Source organism: Amphibalanus amphitrite, unplaced genomic scaffold, assembly GCF_019059575.1.
Source record: "Amphibalanus amphitrite isolate SeventyFive unplaced genomic scaffold, NRLGWU_Aamphi_draft 000322F_arrow, whole genome shotgun sequence".
NCBI classification, from domain to species: Eukaryota; Metazoa; Arthropoda; class Thecostraca; order Balanomorpha; family Balanidae; genus Amphibalanus; species Amphibalanus amphitrite.
The window spans coordinates 200,148-212,848 of record NW_024881817.1 but is presented as its reverse complement, the minus strand read 5'-3'; the positions used below and the strand labels follow the sequence as shown (position 1 = coordinate 212,848).

At 52.4% G+C, this 12,701-nt stretch overlaps 2 protein-coding genes across 3 annotated transcripts; both read right to left on the bottom strand.

Moving 5' to 3' along the window:
* Positions 1-44: 44 nt before the first annotated feature.
* LOC122388421 (FAD-linked sulfhydryl oxidase ALR-like) lies at positions 45-2,334 on the bottom strand. 2 transcript variants are annotated; one of them, XM_043379487.1, is made up of 4 exons: positions 1,973-2,334; positions 1,439-1,689; positions 1,090-1,215; positions 45-553 (listed from the first exon to the last, which is right to left on the bottom strand). In XM_043379487.1, the coding sequence occupies exons 1-4, from the start codon at positions 2,096-2,098 to the stop codon at positions 517-519; spliced, it is 540 nt and encodes a 179-aa protein (XP_043235422.1). In that variant the 5' UTR covers positions 2,099-2,334; the 3' UTR covers positions 45-516. The 2 variants fall into 2 exon arrangements, with proteins under 2 accessions (XP_043235422.1, XP_043235421.1); XM_043379486.1 differs by having other exon boundaries at positions 1,439-1,671; positions 1,973-2,135.
* Positions 2,335-2,603: 269 nt separating this feature from the next.
* On the bottom strand, positions 2,604-11,947 carry LOC122388418 (synaptogyrin-like). Its single transcript, XM_043379479.1, has 6 exons — positions 11,723-11,947; positions 10,777-10,902; positions 10,067-10,301; positions 6,100-6,239; positions 4,702-4,894; positions 2,604-4,209 (listed from the first exon to the last, which is right to left on the bottom strand). The coding sequence occupies exons 2-6, from the start codon at positions 10,876-10,878 to the stop codon at positions 4,178-4,180; spliced, it is 702 nt and encodes a 233-aa protein (XP_043235414.1). The 5' UTR covers positions 10,879-10,902; positions 11,723-11,947; the 3' UTR covers positions 2,604-4,177.
* Between the last annotated feature and the right edge of the window lie 754 nt (positions 11,948-12,701).

The following is a 12,701-nucleotide window of genomic DNA, read 5'->3' as shown; positions in this document are numbered from 1 at the left end:
GGCCGGATCCGTTTATATAATTACCATCAGCGCGGAAACGATTGTCCACATACGGCACCGTTATTATTGCGTCACATAGTTTCATAAACACCTCGCCACAAGAGCGATGTCCATCGCGAGGCTGAATCACAGGCACATCGGACCCCAAGTTTGGACAAAATACCCAAAGACAGCAATAACAATGTATCGAACACATCCCGCTCAGGGATATAGGCATTGATACAACATCCCTGAACTGGTTAATAGCGGTCTTACAAAATACTGGCTGGTAAAATTATCATGGCCAAAATCTATACTCCAAAACACATGTTGCAGGACAGAGAATGGAATAAAACATCTCTGCAATGCAAGGTTGCCGAACTTGCAGCGATCTGCGGGAACAATCATTTGTTATTGGCAATGTTGCACGCCCCTTTGTTACACATCACATGGCAATCCCGCACACTGATCGAGTAGGCACAAAATTGACTAAAAACATCATAACAAAGGCTATCGCACACGTCCAGGCAGGGTCCGCTATCCGCAGCTCCCATCCTTCCATCCATCCCTCCACCTGTAACAGGAAATGAAACAGCCGCTGTTAGATCAAATACAATAACCATTCTGATAGGCACGCAAACTGAACATTTTTAGAATATGACCTTTTATCGCAAATGAGTTTCTGTCGTTGAATGCATCCTCTCCGAAAGGACGAAGGACGCCGACTACTTTTTCCAAATTTTGCTCGAACACACGGATTGATTGAGCCGGAGCCAACGCTAAGCAGAGCTTGTTACGCAGGCCCGATCCCCCACCGTACCGTCAGTATCGGATTGAATTAGGAGAGTTCCGGTCCCAGTTTGGTGTAACAATGAAAGCTGGTCGTGGCCCGTCCCACCTAACTAACTTCAGCTTATTGTGGCTACACATAGCTGACCTAACAACCGCAGACCATCTCCTCAGGCCATCCCCGTCGGGAGTCTCATACGTCAAGCCCCAGAGCGACTCGAACCGCGACTCTCATTGAGACAAGTCAAGTCCAGTGCTTTTTCAACGGAGCTTCAGGACCGATATAACTGATGATATCATATTGCGGATCTCTGAGCTCACCTCTCGTCCACAAGGTCACAGTCGAACTCGGGCTTCCCCAGTTTCCTGTTGACGGTGTTGTGGCGGTCACAGAACCACCGGGACAGGGCTGAGCGGGTCTCCACCTTCGGAGGGTGCTCCGCAATGCTGAAAACAATGGAAGCTTTGTCAATTCATGAGGTCTGAGAGCCTTGGCATTCACATAGGAAACTCTTGAGGAAACTATTTTTATCTCTGAACTTCAAAAGTAGCATATTCGAAAGTTCATGCAAGCTAATGTGACTTCCGTCAAGATTATTGTGGTTATACATTACATTGTGGCTTGAAAAGTCAGTCAACAGCTTTCCAAATGTGAACGCTAATGACTCACTCTTTCTGGAAGTCCTCCGCACAGTAGGTGCAGGGGTAAAGCCGCGAGAAGAGGCTGATGAACTGCTTCATGTCCTCCTGCTGCCCCTGGTTTGGTTTGTCTGGGTACACAGCTGCTGTGGTGTGCAGCAGTGACCAGGAGTTCCGACCAAGCTCATTCTTGTCGAGAGGGCAGCCTGACAGGCCTTCAGCGGTGTGTTCTGCCTTGGAAACACTTGCTGACTGTGGTGGCTTCTTTGGTGAGGTACCAGCCTGTGGAACCAGTGACATTTTGCTCAAAATATTGCATAACATCTATTGACATGGTTAGAAAGATGTGAACCCCGATCATGCCAACCTACCACTAAGTAGCAAAAAGTATTTACAATATATAACCATATTTAGTCTCTGATGTCACAGATACATAAGGGATCATAAAATGTGAAATATTTCCTCTTTATTTATCCTTTTGACACCACAACTATGAGAACACTGGATCTAAGTTTCACTTCTTGAACAAACAGGATGAATTTAGCAATAAAAAAGACATACTGACCTGATCTTCTTTTCCTGGTTGTTTTGGTCCACTCATTTTCATCCATGTTTTAAAGTCCGTACAGGTTCTACATGGTTTTCTAGGGAAAGCACCGAAGTGTTCACGTTCTTCCGTGGGCGCATCCATGTTGAAACTGGCAGCGTTCCTCTTCTAATCAAGCGCCCCAGCCCCGTGTGACGCAACGGTGTTCTATATACTCTGGACGCAACTGCTGTTTTCGTCTTACGTAATGGCACCTCAGGCGGTGGCTACGTTATTGCGAGCAAATCCTCCCATCTGGAACATTCAGGTTGTCGGGAGAATTTGCTAGAAGCCAAATGTTGCCAAATGACCCCACACCAAGCTATAGACCCCACAAGTCCAGCCATCGATCGTGAATGCATTCATTCCGTGTACGTCAGCCGTCAGGTGCCTTCGGTTGGCCAGCGACCGGAGCGACTCAAGCCCAGCCTCCCTCCTCCCCCAGCTGATCAATGATCGGTCCCTCAGCTGTCCTCAGACCTCAGCTCCTCAGATGTCTACAAACTGAGCCACGGGACGGACGAGTTCACAATATGCAGAGTTATGGTCAGCTCCGTAGTTCGCTGCCCATTGATAGCTGGATTCCATATCTATTGTCTGTAAACAGCCGTTCCGACAACAACACTGTATTTCTGCTTTCTGGCGAGGGGCGGCGCTAGCGTCGCTCCGTCTCACTACAGGCTGACCGGGCCCGGCGGGTCCAACATGGGTCTCGTATGGGTGTTCAGGGCCCTCCGCGGGCCTCGGACGAGGCGCGTCAGCTGAGCTCCGGCCCGGTGACAGACAGAAGCTGTCACGGTGACAGCTGTCAGACGCCGACAGAGATGTATGGATACGCAGAAGCGTGCTACACAGATACACAGCATGGCCGACGGCCGCACTAGCGCTCTCACAATAGCAACAGGTAAACACACAGACAGACAGACAAACGGGAGTGATACGGTATTATGAACCCCCACACCAGCACAGGGAGAGATACGGCGACGGAGGAACTCTGCAAAAGCTAACACGGAGAGAGAGAGAGAGAGAGAGAGGGGGGGGGGAGGGGAGACTAGGACATAGCTAACAGCTACACGTCACGATCCAGGCTTAGTAAGCAGCCACCCTCAGTACGCCAGCGACACAGAGCCTCTACTTGCCGCGGCAATCTCCCACAGTTGTAGAGCGGCTGAGGCGCCGGAGAGAGAGCGGAGGAGAGGAGAGAGTGGGAGAGCGCCCAGCTGGGACAGCTGGCCAGACAGGTGTCCGATCCATTCACTGGTGAAAACCGAGCGCCGCAGTCAAACCGACAACCAACCAACAGCCGAGAGATAACTGATAGTAGGACTCGCTGGATTACAACCCAACCCACGCCGCGCCTACTGTGATACACGGTAACCCTCCCCGGTTAATCAGCTCGGAATACCTAAATAAATAGGTGATTTAATCAGTACCGCGCGGCGGGCAGTCACCTGTCACGCGGTGGCAGTAACTACATATAACCGGGGGATAACCTGCCGGCACACACCCACACCCACACGGCACACACCACACAGCGCGCTAAGACACCACTACCGCTACACAAAGCCGTCGCGGCGGCGGCCCGGCCGCGCCAGCGAGCGCCTGTAACCGACTAGCTGTCTTATTCAATGAGCTATTCTACTTATTACTTGCCGTTGACTAGGAGCTCCGGGACGCATGCAGTCCCGTAAACATTTAATGCTGGCCCAAACAACCGAGAAAACAACCCAGCACTCAGACCAGACGGCCGGGCGCTCGGGGGCGCGGGATAAACAAATGAGGAGAACTGAGAGTACAACTGAACAGAGTTAGGGAGGCGGATAACATGAATATTGATACGGCAATGCCCCGGGGCGGCGGACTGCGCTGACGGCCGCGGCCCAACTGATATCACATAGTCGAATGTAAATAATCACACACACGCCGATCTGGATAAAACAACTGCCGCAGCCCGGAGCGATCCGGATGCCGCCCTACGGATCCGGATACCGGCGGATCCAGCGGTACGGGTCGGATCCGGTACGGGGAGGACACCGGCGTCTGTGCGCGATGCTGCCGGCGGCGAGACCCGAGATCCGCCGCTGCGGGGATACCCGCCGGTCGGGAGAGTCGAGCCGGAGACCTCGGCAGCGCGGGCTCCGCGGGCCGAGTACCGCCAGTGCCGTCTCCACTCAGTCGCCGCGCCTAGTAGGCCGGCGGCTGGAAGTTACCGGTGCCTGGCGGCGGAACCAAACATTGGTGAGCGAGTGACGGAAACAGAGCATATTTGTGATCGACACAGAACTTAGCAGGCTAGCGAATAATACGACAGATGACACGTAACAACAAACAAAAGCACGGTAAACGTCAATTGTGACAGCTGCACATCCTCTCTATTTCGAGCACTCTCTGTCAGGTCAATTACCCCTCAGGATTCCAAACTAAATCCTGATCCAATCTCGGATCAGGCGGGCGAAATACAGATGCTAGTATGTCTATCATTCAAGGAGAGCATTTGCAATCCCACCCGACGATTAACCTGTCTCGTGTCTCGGCGGATCCTCAGATACTCACCAGCCTAAGGGTGGGGCACTCATCGGCCGGGTGGGACGCTCGTCACTCAACGGTTGTGTCTGGACATTCACCGGCCGAGGGTCGGGCACCCGTCACTCACCGGCGGGGTCCTGGGACACTCACTGGAGGTTACCGGCCGGTTCTGGATCACTCACCGGCGGGGTCCTGGGGCTGCGAGAAGGGTGGCTCCTGGTAGCCGGATTGGTCGGCAGAGCCGTCCATGGCGCCCGGGTAGCCGGCGTACCCGGCGCCGCCCGGCACACCGCCCTCCTGCTGATCGTAGCCCGTGGCGAACTCGTTACCCGTGCCCTGCTTGAAGCGCAGGTAGGCCAGATAGGCCAGCGCGCCCTGTGGACAGCCGAGGGGAGGGTCAGACAGACAGGTAGGCCGGGTAGGGCGCCCTGTGGACAGCCGAGGGGAGGGTCAGACGGAGACAGGTAGGTCAGTGCGCCCTGTAGACAGCCGAGGGGAGGGTCAGACGGAGACAGGTAGGCCAGGTAGGGCGCCCTGTGGACAGCCGAGGGGAGGGTCAGACGGAGACAGGTAGGCCAGGTAGGGCGCCCTGTGGACAGCCGAGGGGAGGGTTAGACGGAGACAGGTAGGCCAGGCCAGCGCGCCCTGTGGACAGCCGAGGGGAGGGTCAGACAGACAGGTAGGCCAGGTAGGGCGCCCTGTGGACAGCCGAGGGGAGGATCAGACGGAGACAGGTAGGCCAGGTAGGGCGCCCTGTGGACAGCCGAGGGGAGGGTCAGACAGACAGGTAGGCCAAGTAGGGCGCCCTGTGGACAGCCGAGGGGAGGGTCAGACAGACAGACAGACAGTTAGGGCGCCCCGTGGACAGCCGAGGGGAGGGTCAGACGGAGACAGGTAGGCCAGGCGCGCCCTGTGGGAGCGGGAGCGGGTGTTCAGGTCAGACGCAGACAGGTGCGGCTCGGAGATATGTAGGGGAGTGATGGATTCTGTACTGTGTGTGCGTATTGCGAATAGATGGAGAGAGGCTTAAAGGATATTCAGGAAGGTTACAGTCCAGAGGCACCGATGGGGGGGGGGCAGACAGACTGGGGGCGTTGGAGACGAGATGTCTCATGAGAGGGTAAATATCCTCAGAGTGGGTCCAGCTCTGCGAGGGTCAGTCTGCCGCGCAGAGCAGGCGGATCATGTACTATATCATTCCGCCTGCCGCCTGTCTGCCGCGAAGAGCAGGCGGATCATGTACTATATCATTCACAGACAAGGGCAGGAAGGTGGGTTAGGGGACTCGGACACAGACATTACAGGGTGACACACACCGGCCCGACGGTCGCGCCGGGACGGTGTCCAAAGCAAACCTGGACCGGCTCAAACTGGTGCGAGAGGTGATGCGACTGATCCATGTCACGCTCGTGAATTCAGCAAACTGGCCGCGGTGTCAAAAATCTGACACCGCCACATATTGACACCGGTGACTTGGGTGACAGACTGACCCCCTGCGGTGAAGCCGAGACTGGTCAACACGGAAAGTATACGACTAACCCAGGCGTCCAGCTGACACCCAAGCGAATTTAGCGACTGACCCATGTGAAGATGGAGAAGAAGGTGAAGGCGATGGCGGCCTGGACGGGGTTCTTGTCGTTGGCTGTCGGCACGCCCTCCGTGTTGCTCCAGGAGTTGGTAAGGAAGCAGAACGACACGAAGAACAGGAACGTCCAGAATCCTGCCGGGTGGAGCGGAGACCTCCGTCAGTGAGCCGCGCGGACCTAGCGAGTCAACGGCCAGACCTAAAATAAACGCTCCCTAAATAGTTACAACACGAATTACTCCATCACCCTCAATAAAGCCTCTACAAGTTAGCTTCCGAAACGATAAAGGCTTATCCAAACAGGATTATTGTAACAGCTCCCAGACCGTCTTTCCTCCAGTCTAACGTTCCTTAGCATTGATAAGCACATGTCAGTCCCGTGAATCGCCCATCCTCCCACTATATTACTCCCCTATTCCCGTCTAAAACCAGCGCCGCCCCTCCTGCCCACCGCTCCCCTCCCCGCTGGCGGCGTCCCGATCGGAGCAGTCTATCAATGGCCCGTTTCCGCGCTTCGGCGGTCGGCGGGACGTGAGCGACCACTGAGTACCCCGCGCTACGTGACCGGGCGGAGGGCCAGGTACCGGCGCTGAGCAGCGGGCGCAGCGGCCGGCGGGGCAGCGGCCGGCGCCGGGACTGAGTCGCGACACAGCGGGGCAGCGGCCGGCGGGGCAGCGGCCGGCGCCGGCACTGAATCGCAGCACAGCGGGGCAGCGGGCGGCGCCGGGACTGAATCGCGGCACAGCGGGGCAGCGACAGCACTGACTGCTGAGTGACGCCGACACAACCAGTGACGCTCGACACTACGGCGGATAATTACCTGGGCGGAAATTATAGAATATAGACGATAGTAATTTCATACTTTTAGCCACAATTGCCAAAATACTATCCACAACCCAGTTGGGGTTCTTACTTCAGCTATGCGGTGTATCAAGGGCAGTCAAAATAAATAATGATAACCTCCCTTCGTCGTAATTTGTTCCAATGAATGATGTATTGGGGCTCACGGTAGCGTCGACTACAAGGTCATTTGCGTCAATAACACTGACCATTGCAACTCCAAAACAACCGGTAAGGATGTACTTCATTAATGTAATGGCACTTCAATGTGAAGTTTCGGCATGAATGTGGCATGAGCCGTAACCGGGCAGCGAGTTTGTTTTATTCGATCCGGGAACTGCCATCGGACACTGGCGTCGTATTTCAGTGGTAACGCCGGCCGCCCCCGCTCCGGCCGCTCTTGTCCTCAGTACCCACTTCACTGACGGAGCAGCCGCTGCAGCAGTCAGAGAGATGGCCCGGAATTCGGTCTGCAGTATAACGCGGCCGAGATCGATAGCGAAATGATCGTTAACCGGCCATTTCTGCAGGAGGGCACGGCGATTGTTCTATTCTTTCACGATTGATGGACGATATGAGGGGCACACAAACAGGCTTTATGGAACCTTGCTAAGGCATGATATGACGTTAAAGGGACTATCCCACCTTCTAAAATGTTGTTAAAACCAGTTAAATTGTGCCCGACTTTATAGATTGGATGACCAGGAACACGGTTCTGGCATTTATTTTTCATTAAACTTCTTAGGCTTCCCATATTCCAAACACAAACTTTCAAATATGTGACGTCACAGCCCAAAATTAACTCCTTCCCCAGGCCACATTACTGTCATAAAGCTGATTCTTTTTACTCTGTAGGCACCACAACAAAGTTCAGACTAGGTTTTAAGCGATTTTTCAACGAACAAACCCATTTAAATCAGAATGACTAAACGAGGTGACGTCACACTAACGGTCGCTCCATGTTGAAGATAGGGCCTTGTACAAGGCCCATTTTCAAATGAAGGGAACGAATTTCTTCAACACCAAGAGGCCGCGGGGGTTGCAACCTAGATAGATAGTGGTTTCTGAACCTCGCCGCAAACTTGGCTATCTCAACTCAAACCCCATGTTAAAGGTGGGATAGTCCCTTTAAGGCAAATATTTATTCAATTTCTATCATATAAATGCAAACCTTCGAAAAGAGCCGTCCATGTTACTAATAGCATGGCCAGATTCAATAATTTTAGACACGAACTGAAGCGCGCATTGCGGAGGCGGGTGACCCCTCCCCGCTAATCAGAGCTCATTGGGCGTGCCCTGACCTTAACGGTCTGATTGGGGAGCGTCCGGCAGTCGAAATAATTCAGAAGTCAAAGTGCAGCGAACCCCGCCCTGCTCCACACGCCGCCGTCTACACCTGGTGCTGGTGGCAGGAATTAGGGAGCCGATACAAACAGCATGGCTACCTATCGGGACAGCTGCGGGTATAGAAACCCCGATACAAACAGCGCGGCTACCTATCGGGACAGCTGTGGGCATGGAAACCCGGCGCCGAGTCGGAAACGCCGACCACAGATCCGGCCAGATACCGCGGGTCGGAGGGAGGAGCGATGACGCACTAAGCCTCACCTACGGACTGTGTGCTGTGAAGAGCCTTGTTTCACGGCATGCCGTCACACAGCATTGGCGCTCAGTTTCCATAGAAACGGTAAGCGAAAATGGCAATTTTGCTCACATTTCCATGGAAACCGAGCGCCAATATCTGGCCCTGGTAGCAACAGGCAATGGTGTGCCTCACCGGCGAGAAACAGAGCCCCGTTGGAGCTCGGAACGTCCAGTCCTTTCCTCTCACGGTAGCTGTGTTCTGACGGCTCCCCTTGTCGACTCATGGGGGAGGATACGTAAGGGATGTCGCGGGACATGCCAAGGATGTTCTGGCAATGAGCGTGTATGATCACGATCAGGATAGCGCGACCGGCCGTCAATCCGGACCATTACTTGAACGAGGTCCTGCGAAGCGTTCGGCACAGTTCCCAGAATCGCTCAGCGATCCACCCTTATATGGGTGCACTGTCATTGTAAGTCACTGCGCAAGTCGTGGGCCCCGAGGTTGGAATAAATACGCTCAGTGCTCGGAGCCTGCCTGTGAACAGACAGGCACTACCGAGTGCCGAACGCTGGGGCAAGTCGGCATCACCACCAGCCGACAACGGTCTCACGCTAAACCTACAAATGTGCTGCAGATTTTTCCTACAAATAAACAGTTACTGGGGTGGATCTGTAATCGCCCTAACAGCCCAGTAATCTCCCTTAAGACCCGTTATTCGTCGTGGCGACCCCGGAATCGCCCCGGTAGCCACCGGGGAAGGGAGCAGTTATGCCCTCAAGACTCAGTAACGGCCCTAATGGCCCCGTTATCACCTTAAAAGCCCCCACTTGCCCTTACGTTCCGGTGTTCCGCGCAGCGGCCCAGTTATCACCCTAACGGCCCGGTAATGGCCCTAACGTCACGGTTATGACCCTAACGTCTCGATTCCCGCTCTAGCGGCCCGGTAATCGCCCTTACGACCCAGTATCGTCCTAGCGGCCCGGTTATCATCCTAGCGGCCCGGTAATCGTCCTAGCGGCCCGGTAAACGTCCTTACGACCCTGTATCGTCCTAGCGGCCCGGTAATCGTCCTTACGATCCTGTATCGTCCTAGCGGCCCGGTAATCGTCCTTACGACCCTGTATCGTCCTAGCGGCCCAGTAATCGTCCTTACGACCCTGTATCGTCCTAGCGGCCCGGTAATCGTCCTTACGACCCTGTATCGTCCTAGCGGCCCGGTAATCGTTCTTACGACCCTGTATCGTCCTAGCGGCCCGGTAATCGTCCTTACGACCCAGTATCGTCCTAGCGGCCCGGTAATCGTTCTTACGACCCTGTATCGTCCTAGCGGCCCGGTAATCGTCCTTACGACCCAGTATCGTCCTAGCGGCCCGGTAACCGCCCTAGCGGCCCGGTAATCGTCCTTACGACCCTGTATCGCCGAAGCGGTCCGGTAATCGCCCTAGCGGCCCGAAAACCACCACGGCGGCCGTCATTTACCTCACGGCCCGGCAAAAGCCCTACCGTCCCGTCACTTGTCCCAGAAATCGCTCACCGGAGAATCCGAGGTCGGCCAGCACGTAGTGTTTGCGCGTCTTGACGGACGACATGCGGCTGAAGAAGAACTCGCCGGCAATGAAGGCGAAGCAGGCGAGGAAGGCGATGACGGCGATGCCGGTCCCGTAGTTGCAGGCGCCACTGTTCTGGTTGTACATGCACACCTGCTTCATATCGTCATCCTCGTACCAGCCTTGCGAGGAGATGCAGCCGAAGATGATGATGGAGAACAGCTGCACACAGGAGCCGAGAGATAGTCAGAGGTGATAAACAGACTGGGTGGAGGCAGCAGGCCACAAGGAGTCACTAAAAATAGCTGCAATGTTCACATGCAAAGGTTTTGGTTGAAATGCAGAGGAAATTGACAGGAATAACACATAATCTTTAATCAAATAACAACAATGACTAATTTGTGATAGGGCTCTGGCCTCTGGGCTCATGACCACCAACTTATCATTCACAAGTATTCATCTCATAAAACAAATATATTTGTATACACTACAGCCATGACTGAATCTGTTGAAATGCCAATTCAACAGTCCAATTATCAGAACAGATCTCCAATTAGTCAAGGAAAATGTCCTTGCATGCAATCCACAGCAAAATTGACCTGGGATCAGCAACAAGGGCAGCAAAAAAAAAAAAACAAGAGCAAGGAAAAGCTCTAAAGTTTAATAATATCAAATTTACCAAGCATCATTAACTTACCAAACAAAGTGCTCTTAAGATGACCTGTGGCCTTTGAATGAAGGCAATAGGGTCAAAGGCTGCACCCATCTTGGCACCACCAAAGGCTCCTCCTTCCATCATTTTGAACAGGAAGATGAGCAATCACTGAAACAAAGGCAATCTATGTTACAATAAAGTAAGAATTCCACACATAATTGTGCAATATAAAAATTAAAAACATGATGAACTGAAACCTTGCCCACAACATCCAATGCCTGATGAACAGTTTAACCGAGGCCCTGTTTTTAAAACAAATCACTTATGACCAGGGATGTGGAGCCGTGGAAATTTCAGACAGCATCGGCTCCAGCTCCGACTTTGTAGAAATAAAATTGTCTCCAGCTCCAGCTCTGGCTCCAGCTCTGGGTGAAATGTCATGGCGGCTCTGTCTCCGGCTCTGGGCAAAAATGTGCCGGCTCCGCACCCCCTGCTTATGACACACCACTACCAGGGACTTAGGTACCCTCTCTTTGGTTTCTGTTGGAAGACACAAACACTTCCCATTTTTGTGACTTATTTACATTTAATTCATTATAACTTCAATCCTACTTCAATGTTTGAATTGACAGGTGAGCAGAGCCAGAGCTATAGTGCCAAGCAAAACTTGTAGCATAAACCAACGTCCCTAGTCCTACCATCGGATCAGACCAGACCGAGACAATCCAAAATTGGAATGATAAATTTTAGACATGACAATGGGAGGATACCTTCGCAAATTAAATAACTTTAGATGAATTTATCATTTTAAGCAGTAGATAACTCAAGATGAGACATTATGGGAGGAGAAATAGCTCATTTATTCTAAATTCACAGGCTACCCTATTCACCACAAATCCGGAAAAAGTCAAAGTTGAAGTGCTGCTGAAACCAAGCTAAGTTGCAGGGGCCAGATAACTTAACATATGAGGAATATATAGATAGATACCTGAGGAATGCACAGATGAACAAGTATGTTGTTGTTGTTGAAGAGTTAGGGCGCGCAAAACAAGTAATGAACAAGTAACAAGATGAACAAGTAAAAATCCACAAAAATATTCCAGAGGAGCCACGTTGATTTATTTTATCTGCTGATCTCCGCCTCCCTTATCAACCCACATTCATCAGCTGAGAGCTGCGCCAGTTTTGTCGCACACAAGTTGTCGATATCGACGGCTGTTGATGCTCGCTAAAACGAGGCATGCAAATTTTACGTTACGTTGTCAGGTGTGTCATCTATTGAAAAACGAAACGCTTAGACACTCGAGATGGTGACAAGCAATATCCTATCGGAATAAACCGTGATCTCAAATTAGTTTTGCTAAAAGCAAATGGATATCGGAGAACGCAAGTTCTCAATTCACAACAGACAATCGGGCTTTCGATGAGCTCTTCAACCTTGCAGTCTCGCCTGTCGTCTCATCTCGGGAAGTACCTAGTACCTACAGTCCTAAGCAGACTGCGTGGTAGGTATTTTTTTCGACAAAACCAGTAATAACTCAAAGACTATGTTGTCAGTCGGTCGGAACTCACTGAAAATAGAGGCGCCATGCTCTACTCCTTCGATTGGGTATATCACTAAACAAAGTATATGTCTTGTGTGGCAACAAAATGCAAAAGTTTGTTTTGGGGGCAAATATAAACTTTTGGGTTTTGTTGCCAAACTGGATGGAAAATGAATGCGATGGTAATGCCAATCTAAGGTGCGGAGTCTCGCGCATCTTGCTGTTATGATTTCCGAGCGACCGATAGCATAGTATCCGCGTTATTATCGGTTTTGTCGAAGAAAGAATCCCTACCACGCAGTTTGCAGAGGGCTGTACAGCCCTCTGCAGACTGCGTGGTAGGTATTCTTTTTTCGACAAAACCGAGAATAACGCGAATACTATGCTATCGGCCACTCGGAAATCGTAACAACAAGATGCGCG